Consider the following 20,000-nt stretch of genomic DNA (forward strand, 5'->3'; position numbering starts at 1 on the left):
CCACTGCGGAAGCCTGCCTGTTCTCTAGGCTGGTTAGATTCCAGACTGTCGGAGATGCGAGTTGTTTTTTGTGAAGTTTGTAAGTAACTGAAAGGAGGATAATGGATCGGTATTTTTTTAAGTTCCATTTTATCCCCTTTTTTATGTATCAAAATAATTTGTGCATTTTTCAAGGCTCTTGTTTTTTTTTCCATTGAGAAGGCATTTGTTAAAAAGATTGGCTAGTTTCATTGTTGCATTTTCTCCTGCATCTGCTATAAGGACTATACTAATTCCATCTTCACCTGGTGTTTTACTTCTCTTCATGCCTTTAAGCGCTCTTTTTATTTCTTCTGTTGTGTGCGTGTAAGGTACGTCTCAAGTTACCATGTTCACTTTTATTCATGGCTATTCATTTGATTTGTATAGATTCCTGTAAAAGTCCTCCACTACTTTTATGATTTAATTCTTATCATATGTCACTTCTCTGTCTGGTTGTCTTATTGCATACATTTGACTTCTCCCTATCCCGAGTCTCATTTTAGCTGTTTTCATGCTGGTACATGAGATCACTGTTTCATTTATTATTTGAGTGTTGAATTTCCGTACATCTTCTTTCTTCTCTTTGTTAGTCTTTGTTAGTTCAGCTAATTCTATTTTGTCCCTCTTTGACGATACTTTCATGACCCTACGTTTTTGCATAAGTTGTTTAGTTTCTACCGAGAGCTTGCTGGAGCTTTGCATGGCGTTTGTACCGCCTACTTCAAATGCAGCTTCCTTTATTTTGTCATTGAATTGTTTGTTGAATTGGTCAGTGTTGAGATCTTCGTCGCTTAGAAGTGACTATCTGTTTTAGATGTTAAAGTTAAATTCAGTCGCTCTGGTCTTCAAGTTAGCAAAATTTGGCTGCGGTTTTCATTGTTCCTTTCCCTTCTGAGGTGTAATTTAATTTAGCCTCTGACCATTCTATATTTGCTGCCATTTACTTTTTTAAGAACTTCCGCATCTTTTACTATATTGCGCCTATTTGAAATTATGAAGTCATTTTCATTTTTTATGTCAGATGGCGACTTCCATGTCCACTTTTTTTTTAGTCTTTTTATGAAGAATGTATACATGCTATTGAGTGATCAAGCCTCCACAAAATCGACTAGCATTTGTACCCTCTCATTCCTAGTGCCTATTCCGTGATTCTCCACTACGGTTTCTCTGGTCTTTTTACCTATTTTGGCATTAAAATCTCTCATAATTATTGTGAATTAATGCTCACAGGTATACTCCTGTGAGCATGGGTTTGAGTATCAGAAGTGCATATATATATATATATATATATATATATATATATATATATATATGTGTGTGTGTGTGTGTGTGTGTGTGTGTGATTATATTTTATACACTGATTTAATTTAGGCGCATGTACAAATTGTGCAGACAAAGTTGTTCACCCGCATATGCCACAGCATATCCTCGATTTCTTGGACCTAGCAAAGTCCCGGAAAAGGAGGCTGTTATCGCTGCCAGAATCAGCTCTTGAGTCAAGAGGACTGACAGACATCTCATAGCCAGCTCGGTTGCAGCCAGATATTGCACTGAAGTCACCCAGAACAATACAAATATCTCTCCGAGGACAGTTGTCTGTCACAGATGAAAGTTTGGCGTAAAGCATCTCTTTCACATCAAGTTTATAAACATCAGTAAGAGCGTACACAGCAATAAGAAACATGAAGCCAAATGTAAGCTTCAGACTCAATACCATTATACACACATCGACTGGAGTGACCTCTACTACCAAGGGTTGAAGTCTGCTGGAGATGGCTATGGCTACACCCTAGAGATAGTGACCATCGCTGTGGCCCGACCAGTAGTAAGTGTACCCACCCACACTAATCGTGCCGAGAGAGAGCAGCCACTTCAACTCTCCTTCAGCTCCCTCGACAGTAGTGGTAACCGATCGTCCTGTCGCAAAGACGTTCCAAGCCCCCACCCTGAAAGCCCACCTGAGGTTTAACTTCGGGCAGTCACTCTGGGTGGACGCCACCACTGCCATCCCCACCGAAGTTGCCCCATATAGTGAGGGTTGGTTGGCTGCAGGCCCCATAATCCAGCTGTGGGGGTCCTGTGTGCCTGGCCTCACAAGCCTCATGCCAGGTTGGCGGCCACCGGGACGCAGACGGGACGGCGGGTAACCCCCGCCCCCAGACCGAGTCCCAGCGGTCGCCAACCCAGCAGGACCCACAGCCTTCCTTACTTGCTGGGTAAGAGGGACGTTTGCCCTCCCACCCAACACCAACTATACGCTTCACTGCCAGTTGGATTATCTCGTGGAGGCGGACTGACAAGGCTTGCTTCCCGACAGCCACCCAGGGGCACGGGGGTAGGAGTTAGTACGAAGCTAGGGCGTATCCACACGCCGGTGGGCCATGCTCCAAGATCCTTCACAGTTCAGCCTAGGACCGCAAGGTACCTAGTTTCTATGGGTGGCCACGAAGAGGCACTGCAGAATGTATATATATATATATATATATATATATATATATATATATATATATATATATGTATGTGTGTAAATATGTATATATATGTGTATATGTATATATATATATATATACGCACACACGCGTGCGTGCGTGTATGCGTGCATATATATATAGAAAAAAACATTTATATATGTATGTATGTATATGTATATATGAATTAACTAAAAAAATAAATATGTATACACACACGTGTGTTTGTTTGTATGTATGTATATATAAAGCAATATGTTTATACATAGACACACATACACACGCGCGCACACACACACATATATACATATGTGTAGCGTCAGGTGTACGCGAGAACCCAATAGACGACCTGCGGTGGAGGTGACAGCAATTAGAGTTGCTTTTTAATTAAGGTAGATAGGTCTTCCCCTGTGGCTTACACACCTCAGCTGCCACCATCCACTTATTTGCGTGTGAGAACGCATTTATATACGTGTGCGTGTGTGAAATACGAATATAAAAGTATGTGCAGAAAGATAGAACGTGTATGTGTGCATGTATGTGTGTGTGGAGTACGTGTATGACAGAGATGGTAAACGTGTTTAAACCGAAGGGGAGGACGAGTCTCGACTATACTCAGGCGTAATTAGGACTCTTGAATCACTATTTGATTTCCCTTCCAATGTCTCTCATGCCTTACTTTTCTATTATTTTCTGTTATCATCTCTACCTCCCACGAACGGGGAATCACGACGACAAAAAGCGTAAATGAAGAATCACTATTATCGTGGCTTTCTCTTAATGCTTCACCCAACAGATAACAGTCTATTTGCGAAAAAATCCCTCTGCGATCGTTCACAAAAAACGTTTGTATGAAATTCCTCCGGAAACAGTCAAACTAGCGCCAATGTGTTCGGGGTATTTATTGATCGGGCGCCCACAACAGGTCAAATCACCTGTTTCCTCTTTTAAGATTATGCATGCATACCTGCTCTGATTTTTTGGTAAGCAAATCCTCCGGTAAGGGAACCTCGTTTATCTGAATCACATGCTTTTAGTACCTGGACGTGAGTTTTGTGTCTACTTTGAAAGGGGACACTGTCTTTCCATCAAAATTTATTATTTCAAAGATCATTAATTTATTTCATTTGTTATTGTTATTACTGAGAGTCTTCATCATTATGTTGCATTTTTCGTTACTTATCGGTTATGTCTAGTTCCTTTTGTTTACCTTTACAGGTGTGTATTCTATTAATCAAGAATTCAAGGTAGTCACCTTTGAAATTTCCGTAAGGAAGTGAATTAGATTTCCACTATTTCCAGGTCACCGATTCTCTTAACTTCACAGCATGTTTCCATTTACTTTACAGTAATTATCACTGCTTGGCGAGGAACTCGTTAACATAATATCGCGTACACGACCACTTCCTCCGACCAGCTGAACCCTGTCTTTCGGGCCTCCTTGCTCCAACCACTCCCTCAGGCAGAAGACCCCGCCCTTTTCCTGGGCCGACGGTTCTCACACGGTGTTTTACATTTAAAACGTTAAATTGCATATGAAATCTGATAAAAGATATCCCTAAATGTAAAAATTAACCTATCTAAGAATAATTATAGAATGTAGGAATTAATTAATATGAAAATACTAAGAGCCACAGGGTAAAACATTAAAATAAAACCAAGTAACGAAAATATCAAATAAAGAACAAACTAAATAAACGAATTATATATCATAACATCAAAATGGCCAAGGGATCGTACCTAGAAAATTAATGGATAATAAAAAACGGTTCAAAACAAATCCCCCTAAATTAAAATAGTCGGCCCGCAAATATAATTTTCTTTAATGTAGACTCCATGCTCTAACTTGTAGCGGTGACTATTACCCCGAGCCTTTGACAATTTCGTGTGAATCTATAAAACGTTTTTCGCCACGACAGGAGGCTGATAGTAGATCAATGACGAATGAATGGATGGGGAATATATATACATATATATATATATATATATATATATATATATATATGATATCTATATGGCGAGCTCCGTCATCAGACGCATCAGAGATATATTCATATATCGTTTCTATTTGTCTATATAAAGACAAATATATATGCCTATATGTACAGACACAAATATGCATATATATATATATATATATATATATATATATATATATATATATATATATATATATATATATATATATATATATATATATATATATATGTACTTGTATGTATGTATATGTATGTGTGTGTATATGTATATATATGTATATGTATGTGTATATATATATATATATATATATATATATGTATGTATATATATGATATATATGTTATATATGTATATGTATATGTATATGTATATGTATGTGTGTATATATGTATATATATGTATATGTATGTGTATATATATGTATATATATATATATATATATATATATATATATATATATGTGTATATATATGTATATATGTATGTATGTATATGTGTGTTATTGAGTTAGTGAGTGTGTGTGTGTGTGTGTGTGTGTGTGTGTGTGTGTGTGTGTGTGTGTGTGTGTGTGTGTGTGTGTGTGGGTGGGTGTGTGTGTCCCTGTGTATGTGCGAGCGTGCGTGTGTGCGTATTTATTTGTGTGGAATTAATGAAACAATAGTTCACTGGCATCATCTTTCTACGCAACAACCAATAATTTTTCATCCTCTTGGCAACAGTAAGATTGCAGGGTCTTTTTTCGTGATTTGAGTCCTCTTACGCTTCAGATATGAGGCTCACGGGCTTACATTGTTGATGGCAATTAGAGATGACGCCAGTAATGATATTCCGAGATCTCCCCACAGTTACAATGTGAGGGTGGTTGCCATGCCCTTCATTAAAGCAGTTTCACTTCATAAAGGAAAACGGGATTGATTTTGATTATTTAAAATTATCTGCCGCGTCAACAGCTAAGGTCATTAGCGGCGAACACCTTGTTAGACTGAAAAAATATTAAAATATTTAAAACGTTAAAACTCTTTCAATAAATGTCATAAATAACAATAAATATTATATTAAAAATCGAATCATAAATATTATGCTCTAAATGTCTAAAAAACTATTGCATAAACATTATGCATAACTAAATTTTATTGAAGTCCTCCCCCAATACATTTTTTTAGTGTATATGGGGGAGACAAGTACCTGCCTCTTTGGTCTGAGAATGTTGCACATCTTTCCATTACATGTGCGACCGTTAATGGCTCTTGGCATTCCTCACAGCGTGCTTCACTTTTAGCCATCATCGGCCCATGAGTCAGTCTTGTGTGCCCGATTCTCAGCCTTGTTATTACAACTTCTACTTGTCGGTTAGGGTGGATGCTGGTCACCCAACTGGCAAGGTCATCTCTAATCTCTCGCAGTTTATTTCTAGAGGTATGCTGGCCCCCGCGGATGTGGTGGCAGCTGAAGCTGTCACCGTTGAGGCCTCTGGAGCCTTAACTGATAGCTCTAAAGACCTTACTTTGGGAGGAGGAGTCTCCTCAATAGACCCTTCACTCCTACTCCGTTTCTGGTGCAACTCACCAGAGGTACTTTCAGCATTTGCGGACTGAGGTTTAAAGGAAGTGGCAGTGTGTGTGGTGATAGAAGTATTGGAGGGTAAGGGATGGCGGGAAGGAGGATGGGCTAGAACTGAGGCAAAGGACTTACCCGGCTGTGCAAACAGCACACGAGCACGTCGCTTTGCTTCTGCAAAACTAACTTTCTCCTTGCTCCTTATTACCAATACTTCTTTTTCAAACTTGTAACTTTTACATTGCTTAGAAGAAGCTTCATGATCTTCTTTGCAGTGGTAACAGCATATTGGACCTGGACAGGTATCATCTCCTTGATGACCTGTCATACCACATTTCACACATACCCTTGGTTGTCCATTTTCCTTAAAACGGCAAGTGTTGGCTCCATGACCATAAACCTGGCAGTGGAAGCACCGCATAGGGTTGGGCACATATGGCTTTACCTTGAGGTGGTACCATGCCAATTTAACTGATTCAGGTTGGACTAACGATTCAAAAGTTAGAAGAAGAGCTGGTGTCGACTGTTCCAAACCATCAACTTTCTTCTTAGAACGTTTTACTGCCACTACATTAAAATTCTTTAGTTCTTCTAACAGTTTCTCCTCAGAATACCTCATCAGGTCTCGGGAAAAGACAATTCCCCTACACTGATTGAGGGTTTCGTGAGGAGAACATGAGACTTGAGCCCCAGGAATGTGGCATATTGCACGCAGACGGTCACTCTCGTCTGGTGACGAAACCTCAACTATTAGACTACCATCTTGCTGTGGGGTTATGCGAGGATCACGTTGACATACCTCAACTATCTTCTGATGTACTTCAAAAATATCAAGATCCATGATAGATACGCCATCAATGGTCTTAACTACTAGAAATTTACTATATGATACACTTTCAAAATTACCAGGTGAGATTTCCTTAATGGATTGAGGAGGACTTTTCTCCTTCTTACCTGGTTTAGGAGCTCGGGAACCATTACGATTCCCATTCTTGCCCTTTGGAATCTGGTAAGATTCCAGAGTGACAATATGTGATGTTCCAGAGGGTTTGGCCGGGAGATTGCAAAGGTCGTCAGGGAGAGAGCAAGTTCTTTGTAAATTTGCAGATATCATACAAATTATAAATCTTCATTTCCTCACCCCCCCCCCACCCACCCACCCACCATGGAGTCCAACGAGGGGAAGCTATAGTCGGGACTCAAATTTTCCCAACAGCCACAGGGGTAGTGAGGAAATATACGCAATCACTATTACAGTGCTGATGGTAGTCGCGGGACCTGTGTGCTACCGACCGGACAGTGGCTGCTTGACCCTAGCCATATTTGACCAGCCGATTGACTTGACCGGGCCTTGATCAAGCCACCCGTCTAACCAGAATAGAGGACCATAGAGGTGTGTTGCTAGCTGCAGGGCGCAGCGTGCAGCATCGCTCAACCTCCAGGACTCCTGTCTCCTGATAATACGGGACGCCACGCACGGCAAACACACTTGGGAGAGTTCTTCCTGGCCCAAGATGGAATGAACCAGGGGTGGGTGCACTATCCTCTCTCATAGGCCTTGGTGCACTAGGAAGCCATTTTGTCTCATCCCTCACTGGTGACCCCTCCAGTATGGGTAGCCCTCTGGTCCGGCTCACCAGCTCATTGGGACCTCAAGCCCCCCCACCGCGGCAAGGCGACTTCCGTTAGGGGGGGGAAATCGGGAGATCAAAACAGACAAATTATGCTGTTATAAAATTATACCTATGGCACTACAGTCTAAATGCAAGTAATATTTGTGTATTTTTTTTCCGATGTGGATTATCAGCTGTTCTGCATCGGATTTACATTACACACTTCCAAAATGTACTTTTCGTTAATTATCTCGATATCCTACTTGATTACTTTTAGTGTTAAACAGGAATCAGTGGAAAGGATAAGCCCTTCTCTAATCATTTTACGTTATTTTTTATTAATTGCATCAATGCCATTAATTCTAACCAACTTGCATGTTTCTCATATCTCATAACTTTTAATCTTAATCTTCTTTAATTTCAATCTTTCCCTTCCTGTCACAGTCTTAGTTTTCTCCAAGAGTCACTCTGCAGTCTACCCTTTTATCTTAGCTTGGCAGTAGATCATATCAAAAGCACAAGATGAGTAGGGAAAACGACACAAATTATTCTCGACCTAAACGGCCAAGATTCGCAATAACTCAAGAAGATATTGATGGTATCTTGGATAATTATGACTCTTCCTTTTTGGCCTCTTTGTCTAAGGAGGAGGGTGTCGCAGACGCCTCCAGCTCAGATGAATCTTTCTCCAAAGAAAGTACTGCGCCAACAATTAACGGTGAGCTTGTCATTTATTTCTATGATAAATAAAGTCAGCATATTCTGCACTTTTTGTGTACTGTGTCTGTGATTTACTACTAATAATTTATTTCCTCTACTAGGTGACCCTGATACAGCTGCTACTGGTACGGGATTGCAGACTTGGCACTTGACAAAGTGAAACATTTCTTCACTTTTTTCGCACAACTTTGATAGAGCTTATATGTGAAGAGACGAACAGATATTTCACATTCCTAATGAAATATTCCGTTGTCCCACGGATGTCAAGGCTCAAGATATCAACCGGTTGATGACAAGGAAATGCATATTTTTCTTGCTTTGGTCATGCTCATGAGCCACGTGAAGAAGCATGAAGTACCCTTATATTGGACCACAAACTTGTATATAAATACCCCAATATTTAGTAAGGTCATGTCATGTAACATGTTCCATCTGATGTTGCGATTATTATATTTTGTTGACAATAGTATTCAGAACACTGAAAACAAGATTAGAAAAATCAGGCTAGTGTTACAATACCTGAAAGATAAATTCAAAAGTACGTTCTACCCATACAAAGACTTAGTGATTGATGAAAGTTTGATGTGGAAAGGAAGGCTAAGTTTCAAAAAATATTTCCCTTCGAAAAGGCATAGGTTTGGCATAAAGGTTTTTCTTGTATGTGCTTGTAAAGCTGGTCACATAATTGACATGATAATGTATATAGGTAGGGGCACAGAGATCAATGCCACGAGAATAGGATGGACGTGAACACGCATTGTCGACACTTGGTATAGCAGTCCTCTACTTTTCAAATATCTCAATAAAAATGACTGGAGCTTGTGGAATTCTGATAGCCTCGCGAAAACACATCCCGAAGTTTCCCAGACTAAAAAAGAAGACAATAAAAAAGTACAACATGCAAACAATGTCATGACGATGCAGGTTCACGACCGAAGGAAAGCAACATTATTGTCGACGGTCCATGTTAAAAACAGTGTCGAGACTGGAAAAGTTAATAAGTGTCCTTGTTTGCCTAATAGTTCCGTAAGTATATGTACATATGCTACTAGATGAACTACTCAAAACTGCTGAAAGTGTCAATCTGAAAATCCAGAAAAAGCGTATCACACAGGGGATATAATTTCATAGCTTATCAATGAAAGGGTTTCCCCTGACCCACTTCCCATGATACAGGAATGAGACGTCGATGTTATTAGTTTTCCATTGATTTAACGAGCCTTAGTTTCTGGATCTGCTTCTGAAAAAGGTGTGTGTAGCCTAAAAAACTCATCGAGGAAACAACTTTTGCATATGCAGATGGGCATGAATGATTCTGTCCACAGACCCAACACTAATCTTTATATCTTAAGCTTTCTGACGAACAGTAATACGGCGATCTTCCAAAATGGCAGTTTCCACTTGATGGATAGTGTCTTCGTCAGTGGCAGACTGGGGTCCCCCTGGGAGAGGAGTCGCTTCCACAGATCTTCGACCACACTTGAATGTTTAACAACATCATAAGATGGGATATCCTCCCCATAAGTTGCTTTCATTCATCGAAGGTCTTTCGTGTTGTGCGGCCATTCAATTACAAACACCTGATCACTGCTCAAAACTCCAATGTTTCCATTTTCATACCTTACTGCACCTTCACGGTTATAACAGAAGACATGTTATGAGTTAAGGACTGAAAATCAACACATGGCATATAGAGATGTGTATTACTGTGCAAGTGATATTTCACCCTCCCCGGATAAGCGGAAATGGGTCAAGGGAAATCTTTATATATATATATATATATATATATATATATATATATATATATATATATATATTAGTTGCATTTAAAGTGACCTTCATATGCCATATATATGTATATATATATATATATATATATATATATATATATATATATATACGTACATAAATATATATCATATGAAGGTCACGTTAAATGCAACTAATGGTTTACTCGAAAGGTATTCTGCATAAGACATTAGAAAAACACATAAAGCAGTTTTTCCTTTTGACCTCAACGCTCATCGACTTTGGTCGAAGAGACACTTGACATCCATCTCGCAGTCGCCATTCGCATTCCGAATCTCGCAATTCCCGGGACAAGGCCCGTGTTTCAAGACTGAGGCTTGTGTGGCTGGCGGTATAGGAGGAATATACAACCTGTTTAAGCCGTCCGGAGCACGCGGGAATTCTGATGGTATAAACACCGGTACATGCGGAGCTGAATGCGACGTCACTGGAGCAGGAGTTGGAACCGCTGAAGAAGCGTGAGGAAACATGTTACTTAATAAATTACTAGAGATACTCTCAGACAAATTATATGAGTGATGATAATGCCAGGAGTATTATATATACACAATATACATATACGATATATAGACATAGATAATTATACACAATATATCTATATATTATATTGTAACCATATTTTTTTCCTTAGGATATACATATACCATGTGTGTGTTGATAAATAGATATATAGACATAAATAATTACACACAATGTATATATACACACATGTATGTATGTATATTGTAAGCATATTTTTTCCTCTTACTGTAGAACATATTGGTGCTACAGCAAGAGCAGCCACAAAATACCCTTGCTATAACCGACTCAAGTTACCATTAGCATCTCAAGTAACCTTGCTGAGTCACATGAATTATAAGATTTTCCCTTGGTACACTCAACAGAGTTTTCAACCTACTGGATATACTAGTATGACAGCGAAAATTCTTCTATGTCAAAATCAATCTAGTTGTGAAGGATAAATTTTCTTATCTCTATGTTTTAGTTGATAAACTGCAATAGCAAGTTGGTGTTCAGAAATCTTGTAGTGACAAAACATCAGCATACAACACTACTTTCAGTAACTTTTCTTACACATCACTGATATTTTATCCTTTTTAGCAGTACTGTTGTCGTCACTAAAATTATCATTATCATTATCAACCTTGATATTATTACCATTATTGTTCCCGTTCTTATTACAGATATCATTAAAGCCATCATAATCATTATTTGTATTATCAATGTGATCTCAACACCATCACTCTTGCGCCACATATCACTTTATGATTCCAAGGAACATGAATATGATTATATATAATTCTAAGGGATATAAATGTGGAACAAGTTTTAGAGCCTACCCTGTGTCTGACTCTGTGTTCCGGGTGAAATCTTCCCAGGCTCCTGCGCTGACAGCACATCCTCTCTGCCAGCTGAAGTTGGGGTTTCTACAGCTGCATTTTCCTGCTCCCTAGTGCGCTCGTAGCCCAATAGTCCTTCGATTTTCGTTCCAAGGGCATCGTGGCCAAGGCTGACCAGGGACAAGAGGAGGAGGACGTGGAATCTCGCACGTGGCATGTTCTGAAAAGACAGATCAAGTCAGACACTTGTTCTAAGAAGCTATGTTCATATGACGATCATTTCATTCACAAAGACACTTTTACATCTATAAAAAGAAGCCACAAAAAAGAACATTATTGTGTATACATTGTGTATGTATATGCTGCATATATAGACCATGTGTGTATTTGTATTTACTACATTTAAGTGTGTATGAATATGTTAGTTTATGTATCTGAGAGAGAGAGAAACAGACAGACAGTGCGTCTTCGACCGAGTGTTAATGCTTCAACGCATGTGTCCTAAAAGGAAGAGCGACTCACCCCTGGACAAGGAAAAGCTTCTAGAAAGAACTCGAACCACACAGCGCCGGCGAGGGAACTGAACAGCCAACACTCCTCCGGGACTCGTCTGCAAGGAAGGTCAATTGCTTTCACTTTCTAGCTCCTTGAAGCATAAATTTGCATGTGTGTATATATAGAGAGATAGATAGATATACACACACACATATATATATATATATATATATATATATATATATATATATATATATATATATATATATATATACCGTATGTATATGTGCATATACATATAAACGTATATCTGCATATACAGTATACATATATGAATATATATATATATATATATATATATATATATATATATATATACATATATATGTATGTATGTATGTAAAGAGGTAGAGAGAAAGAGGGAGGGCAGAGACGGACACAAAGAGAATAGTACATACTGTCTATCTGGTGATGTATCATCTTATTACAAAATACATACAAAGTCCTTGTATTCTTTCTTCTGATCACATGCACAAACGCGTCTACACACAGACACGCACACACACATACATACATACGTGTGTGTGTATATATGTGTATATATATACATATATACACACACACAGTACTGTCATAATTATTGAGACCACCGGCGGATTTTTGGTAGAATATGTATCCCAAAATGAAAGCAACTTACCATTTCCTAATTTGACTTGTGTTCATCAATAGATACATGATACTGATAACCAGAATTGCCACACTTTACCTTAATCACTACAGCAATATGTGTTGACATACCTGAAATGTACCTTTTCCCTGATTTCTGAGTTTTTATTCCATACCTCTATCAATCCTCCAATTATCTCAACTTTGTTAGCACATTCTACTTTTATATATTTCCATAAACATTCAATATGGTTGCAATCTGGTCTGTTTCCATGCCAGTCAACCACTCTGATACCATGATTATGCAAACATTATCTGGGAACCACTCAAGAAGTTGGGGCAGAAGTCTATCAATGATGTCACGATATTCAGCTCGATTCAGATTACCTTTTACAATCTCTAATCTTCCAATACCCATGGGAAAGATCACAGACCACACCATCACCTTGGCAAGGAATTTTACTAGTGCTCTCTGGCAGTCAGGGTGGTCCTGCTCTAAGTTGGTTTTTCGAAAAAAAATTCGTCTTGTCCATCAGTATTTCTACCGTAGACTTGTCAGAGAAACAAACCTGCAAATGAAAATAACAATTCAAGTTACGAGATCAATGGAACATTAAAACAAAAACCTTGTTGAACTCCATTTTCAACAGAACATGTCCATCTCGCTTTTGAACCAAATATGAACACCATGTTTAAGGTAATATTTGTAACTAACATATTTGTTTCACCCTCATGGTTACAGTAAGTCTCGGCCTGCGTGCATAGTATCCCATTTCATTAAACTTTTTTTGGACTGTAGAGGGCATACACTCAATGTGATAGTCTTCCATTCATTAGCCAGTTGCTTGGATGACTTTGAAAGATCTTAACCATATTTAAAACAATTTGTTCAGTTCAACACTTGACTCTTCAGTTGAGCTTAAAGTTTTCCAAGTTATCAGGTTTTCTTTTCATTTTTGCAACTGAACTTTCTTGGCTATTTCCCGGCTTGGAGACATTACTTGGAGATAAACTTCAATATGAGAAAAATCCTTTCCTCCACCATGGTGCTTCAGTAAGTTATTTTGAACGAGGGAACGCTACAAAAACCTCCAATTTCCTGAAATTTTGGCCTGTTATCTCGTCTTTAGCTTAGTCAGATTCCAGAGCACAGAGAATAATTTATCTAAAACAATAAAAAGACATGATCTTTTTCATTGTATATACTGTACAGAATCCAAAGGGAGATACTAAACAATATCTGTAGCTGGTCACAATGATTATATTAGTACTGTGTGTGTATATATTCCATATGAAGGTTATATTAAATGCAACCATTGGTTTGCCCAGAAGATATTCTGCATAAGCCGAATCTCTCACGCCAGGGGCAAGGCAGGAGCGTCCAAGAGCTTCGGGTCGGCCTCAGGGGCAGGGGCGAAGCCAGACAAGAAGAGTTCCGTTGTAGGGGAAGAATACAAGCCGTTTACGCCGTCCGGAGCACACGTGAGTTCTGAAGACATAAACACCAGTAGAGTAGAGGGCTATGTATCGTACTACTAGTGAAAAACATTAATTGGATATAAAACAAATTCACATGCAAGAAACTTGTGGTATTCCCCCACGTTATGCCATAGTTGTGACATAAGTTTTTTTTTTTTTTTCATATTATAAAATGAAATATATTAAAGGGGGTGTATTTTGCACGATCCATAAAACATGGGCCATGCTCGGGCACCACCTAATGGACATTTATACTGACTTTACTTTATAATATACCTTAATAAAACCATATAATAGAAAAAGAAATATTATTCTAGCCGTGAAAAATAATAATTTGAGTTCTCTCTCTCTCTCTCGCTCTTTCTCTCTGTCTGCAAAAAACAACAACAAAAAATCAATTTCCTTGAGCTTAAAAGTAATCAACTACTACTGGCAATTATGATAATAAATTTGATGCCTGTACGGTCTATGACACTCGTAACACTTAAACAAAAAGATCATCATTAGGTAATCAAATTTATAACATAAACCATCCACATAAAATTGCCATGTCTTAGTGACACCTAATTCTCTAGTAAACCTTTTCATGTTAATCTAGAATACCATATAAACATCGTCCACATATATGTATAAAGAAAAAGAAAAAAATAATAACACTGAAGGGATTAAAAATAAACAAAATTAACTTGCCGCTGATCAATGGCATTCCCATCCACGAGGCTTGGCTTAAGTGGCGGTCAAGCAGCAGTGTTCCCTACGTTAGCATTTTAGCGTATTTGTATGTTATAAACCCTAGTCTCCGGGCTAGTACAGTAGTAACGTGTCGGCCTCTCATCCAAGGGGTTGGCGGTTCGCGCCCCGCCTAGGCGCGAGAAGTTGCAATTGTAACCTGGAGGATACCGCTGTGGCTGGGCACCACAGCGGGTAAGCCCTAAACTCATCCGAGTCAGCACCAGCTGATACACATTAGCGAGTCGGCATTAGTCGACACAAGCTGGGCTCTCCTCATGGGCATAACCCGGGCGAGGCTCAGCTTCGCATCTCGGACTTATGTTACAAAGCCCAGTACAAATCATAGTCTTCCCACAGGAGCCGGCTTGAAAGGATGACGGGGCACAGCGGTGGCACTCGTACAGAAAATATTAAGCGCACTTTTAGGACTTCTCGGTCTTAAGGTTTTTGATTGGATGGTTTAAAGAGACGCATTGGACTTCCCCCACAGCAAACTCGGCCTTGGCACTTGGGTGATACCTTGGCTGATTTGCGCTCACCCTTCGTTGCTGCCGCGATTCTAATTGTGAGCTATTATCTTCATGCCCTAAAGCCAATTCTTTGCTATACGCCTTTTTCGGCATTAGGATAACTCTCTGCGCACCTTCTGGTGAACTGGACCCCATCTTTGGGCTCATGTTCGGACGTGGGCAGACCTGCGAAGGTGGAAGGGCATCCCCTCTGGTCTCTCCCCAGGGATTTACACCTACCCATGTGGCAGCCTTGTGGGCTGTGGAGACAGGAGCCCTGGAGGTTGAGTGATGCAGTTGTAGTAGCATGACCCCGCTACCTGAAGCTCATCATACTTCCCAGGTTGGGTCATGCCCAGGTCCGCCGCCTTGTCTGCGCTCATTGGACAGCGGGCTCCCCTCGTTCCCTGCGCGCTTACACAGCGCTCGTATACTTAAGCCACAGGCAGCTAGCGAGATCACCTTCCCTGATCCTCCAGCAGAACAAGAGCACAGCACCAGCACACAAGGACTGCCCAGTCCTTAGCCGACTGGGAAGCCTGCCGGCTCCCCCGTAGAACTCCAACTTCAGCCTTCATCACCCAACCAAACCTGTGGGCACTCACACCCACACAGTCAGTCCCTAAAGAAATAAGACACCAGACTAACATAGTAGATGACCACATACCCACGTACCATACCGTGAATGAGTATGCCCTGTGGCTAGCAACATGCCTCTTTGGTTCTCTATTGCAGCAAGGCAGGTGGCCTGATCCTGGCCGATTAGGCCAATCGGCTGGTCTCCTTCGGGAGGCTAGGGTCAGGCAGTCATTCCACCATTGGCACTTACACTGGTCTGTGAGTGCCGTTACAATGGCTGTTGGCTGCACATATCCTCTCACCACCTCTGTAGCTGTTAGACACTGGCTCTAACATTCAGCTTCCCCTTGTTGGACTCCGTGGTGGGTGGGGGCATGAGAGGATGAAGAAACTGTCCACTACATGGAAAAGCCCAAAGCCCAAAGCCAAAAGGACGAACAGAAACGACGGATGGCAGACTCTGAGTCTGGACCCCTAGGTGTTTTCCATGGTTCGAGGTTCCCTCTAAACCTGAAGGCTTCAACAATGCCTACCAACTGGTCAGAGCATTGAAGATGCAAAGAAATATCTGGTTGTCTCTCTGCCAGAGACCAGGGCATGATTATTGTGCTAAAAGACCAATCTACCCTGAATTTTCTGCAGGAAACAAAGGAGCTTAAAGTGTGTCTCTCACCACTGAATCCCGTCAATAAGAGAGTCAAGATGGTGCTACTTGGCTTCTCAGTTTCATATGATGTGGAATTGATCACGTCACACCCTCTGGTTGTTTAGGCTTCTCGAATGTCGAAAGGGAAGACTCCAACCAGGCAAATCCTGGTGACCCTGAAAGGAGCTCCAACCACTACCCTTGATCTGGGTAACTGGGGCACCTACAACTTATGGGCCACTTCGGTGCTTTAAGTGCCAAAAATACAGTCACCACCAGGCTAGCTGCACAGCTAGGCCTAAATGTGGTGTCTGCAGCAAGGCACACAACACAAAGGTGTGCCTCAAGACATACAAGGCAAAAGAAAGGGACGCATCAGCCAAATGTCCCAACTGTGCCAAGAGTCATCATGCCTGGAGCCTAGCTTGCTCTTTTAGGAAAGAGGCGACAAGAGTTGACCAAACTTTGTTCCTGCTCCCCCAGGTACCTATGTATGGGGATAGAACAAAAGAGAAAAGGCTTCCACACCTAGGAGGAAGGAAGCTGCTCCCCAGCCGACACCGGATATCCAACTATGCAAAAAGTGCAGCAAAAGAACCACAGGAATAGAGATTCAAAAAGCACTACAAAAACCTCCCCAAGAGATGATAATCTCCTCTTTGATGAGGACGATATGACTCTCCTGATGACCGCTGTAGTCACTGCAGTAGCAACAGCCTTTGAGAGGTCGATTGAAGAGGCAGAGAAGGCATTTACGGTCGCCATGACGGCAATGACCCAGACTGTCAGTCCTGAAGGAAAGGAAGCTGGAGAGAGCCAAACCAGCCCCATCCTCACCCCAGGACGAGACTCCCCTCCCAACTCCAACCCAGGCCATACCCTCACAGACAGAGCCAAACCAGGCTGAATCTGTGCAGCCAGTGCTAGAACATGCTGACCTTACCCAGGTAAAGCCAGCAAAGAAAAAGATAAACATACAGACAAAGCCTGAAGTGATAAAAACCAAACTAACAATAGTCAGAGCTACCATAGGCTCTCCACCCCCCAGTGGACCCAGGGATAGCCCTTCAATCAGACTCTGACTCAAACTACAGTGGAACATCAGTGGCTTCTCCTCAAGGAATGCCATCCTCCATGCAATAGTGTGATCAAGGAGCACTGACATTGTCATGCTCCAGGAGACATTAACTGTGGAAATTGTTCACTTCTCAGGATATCATGTCTTCATGCTGCCACACACAGCTGGCAAAAGAGGCTTAATCACCCTGGTCAGGGCAACAATCCCCTGTTCCGCAATAGCCGATGTACCGCACTGTGGAGACGATGTTGAATCTCTTGCTGATCAGATTCACCTGGCCGGGGGGCCCTTCAAACTGTACAGTGAGTACAGCCGGCCAAACTCTAGAAGCTTAGACATCAGCCAGGTCTGTGCTACTACAGCACATGACCGAGTGATCTTAGGGGGGCTACTTCAATACACACCACCCCAGCCTGGCTCCCTGCAGGGCACCGGATGTGGCTGACTATCACATAGCCATTGTGCTTGAAACATTCCCTGAGATCACTCTTCTCAATACCCAAGAGCCAACGCATGTCAGAGGAGGAGTCTTAGACCTCACCTTGGCCACTGCCACTCTGATGGAGAGAATTAGCTGGTGTGTCGATGAGACTGTCACAAGTGACCATTATGGCAATATGACTACCCTCATAGATGTTGGCCCAGCCCAAATGCCACAACCAAATCCAAGATAGAGAACAGACAAGGCCAACTGACAGTCATTACAGAACGTCTTGGCCCACTGAGATGCAATAAACCCCTGCAAAGTGAAAATGTGGAAGTGCTTGAAGCCAGACTTATCAGTACCATAAATCAAGCAGCCTCACAGACCATACCTAAAAATCGGCCTGGGTTCAGGAGACACAAAGATGCCTGGTATTTTAATGACGAGATTAAGGAAGTCAACCACAGAGTAAACATGTGCCATAAACAATTCCAAAAGCATAAATCAAGCAGCCTCACAGACCATACCTAAAAATCGGCCTGGGATCAGGAGACACAAAGATGCCTGGTATTTTAATGACGAGATTAAGGAAGTCAACCACAGAGTAAACATGTGCTATAAACAATTCCAAAAGCAAAGACCCACTGCAGCAACAGTCTGCCAGCCGAACTGAGGGCAAGACAAGAATGCCTACAACCAGTCAGACTTGCTCATATGAGAGAAAGCGTAGCCAAAACCTGTGAGGGAACTAAGAAAAACCTACAAAAACAGTTCTCGCACAGCCCCAGGTTCTGATGGGATTTCATACCCCATCATTTCCCACCTAGGACTAGCAGGTGAGCTTGCATTCTTGCAACTCATCAACAAGTCCTGGGAACTTCCACTCTACCCCAGAGCTAGAATAGGGCTACCATAGTTCCCATCCCAAAGCCAAAGGAGCCAAGGAAGTACTGCCCCATCTCCCTCCTCAGCTGTCTGGCCAAGATGACCGAGAAGATAGTACTAAACCGACTCCAGTGGAAAATGAGACCCCCACATGAACACCTCCATGGGTTCACAAGTGGCTTTTAAATTAGCAAGTCAACTTGCCATTCAGGAGAGCCTGATCCAGAAGGGAATCAGGGGAAAGCTCTTGGCTTGGGTAGGTGACTTTTTTCAGGAACAGAACAGCCAGAGTTAGATTCCAAGGTCACCTATCACAGCGCATGCCACCAGAGAAAGGGAACGCCACAGGGTGGGGTTCTCAGTCCAGCCCTATTCAACACCTTAGTGTCCTGTATCCTCAACATACACCTCCCAGTGTGGGTGCAAGATCATCTATGCAGACGATCTTGCTATCACCTCCACTGGACCATACTGCTTAAATAAAGCCCGGCATTGTCTGGACCTTGTATCTGAGGAGTGTTGTAGGACAGGACTAAAGATCTCTGCAGCCAAACCAAAAGCCATGGCCCTGAGACATAATGTTCAAGGCACAAGTCTGAAAATCCAGGGAATGGACTTGGAATTGGTCCAGGACTTCAAATACCTTGGGATAAGGATTGACTGGACCCTCTCCTTCCAGAAGGAGGTCTAGTACCTGGTTGACGGAACCAAAGCAAGACTGTCTGTCTTGAGAGCAATGACTGGGAGACACATAGGAGCCAGACACAAAGTACTAAGAGCATTCTATGTACATGCCGGCCGTCAAATTGGAGACAATTCTAAATGAAACTGCCAGGATCATTCTGGGTGACCCAAGGTGGACAAAGGTCCTCAACCTCATCGTGGAGGCAAACCTTCTCCCCCTTGACTAATGAATTGATATAATGGCTGCAGAATTCCTTTCAAAGCTCATCCAGGTTTCCAGGAACACAAGCCTTAAACAAAGAATAGTCAGACGCC

At 41.5% G+C, this 20,000-nt stretch overlaps 1 protein-coding gene across 1 annotated transcript; it reads right to left on the minus strand.

The window, feature by feature from the left end:
• Positions 1–10,265: 10,265 nt before the first annotated feature.
• Positions 10,266–12,120, minus strand: LOC125046227. The gene is made up of 3 exons (XM_047643985.1): positions 12,031–12,120; positions 11,509–11,728; positions 10,266–10,616 (listed from the first exon to the last, which is right to left on the minus strand). The coding sequence occupies exons 2-3, from the start codon at positions 11,723–11,725 to the stop codon at positions 10,381–10,383; spliced, it is 453 nt and encodes a 150-aa protein (XP_047499941.1). The 5' UTR covers positions 11,726–11,728; positions 12,031–12,120; the 3' UTR covers positions 10,266–10,380.
• Positions 12,121–20,000: the final 7,880 nt, after the last annotated feature.

The sequence above is a fragment of the Penaeus chinensis genome, chromosome 38 (genome assembly GCF_019202785.1).
Source record: "Penaeus chinensis breed Huanghai No. 1 chromosome 38, ASM1920278v2, whole genome shotgun sequence".
NCBI classification, from domain to species: domain Eukaryota; kingdom Metazoa; phylum Arthropoda; class Malacostraca; order Decapoda; family Penaeidae; genus Penaeus; species Penaeus chinensis.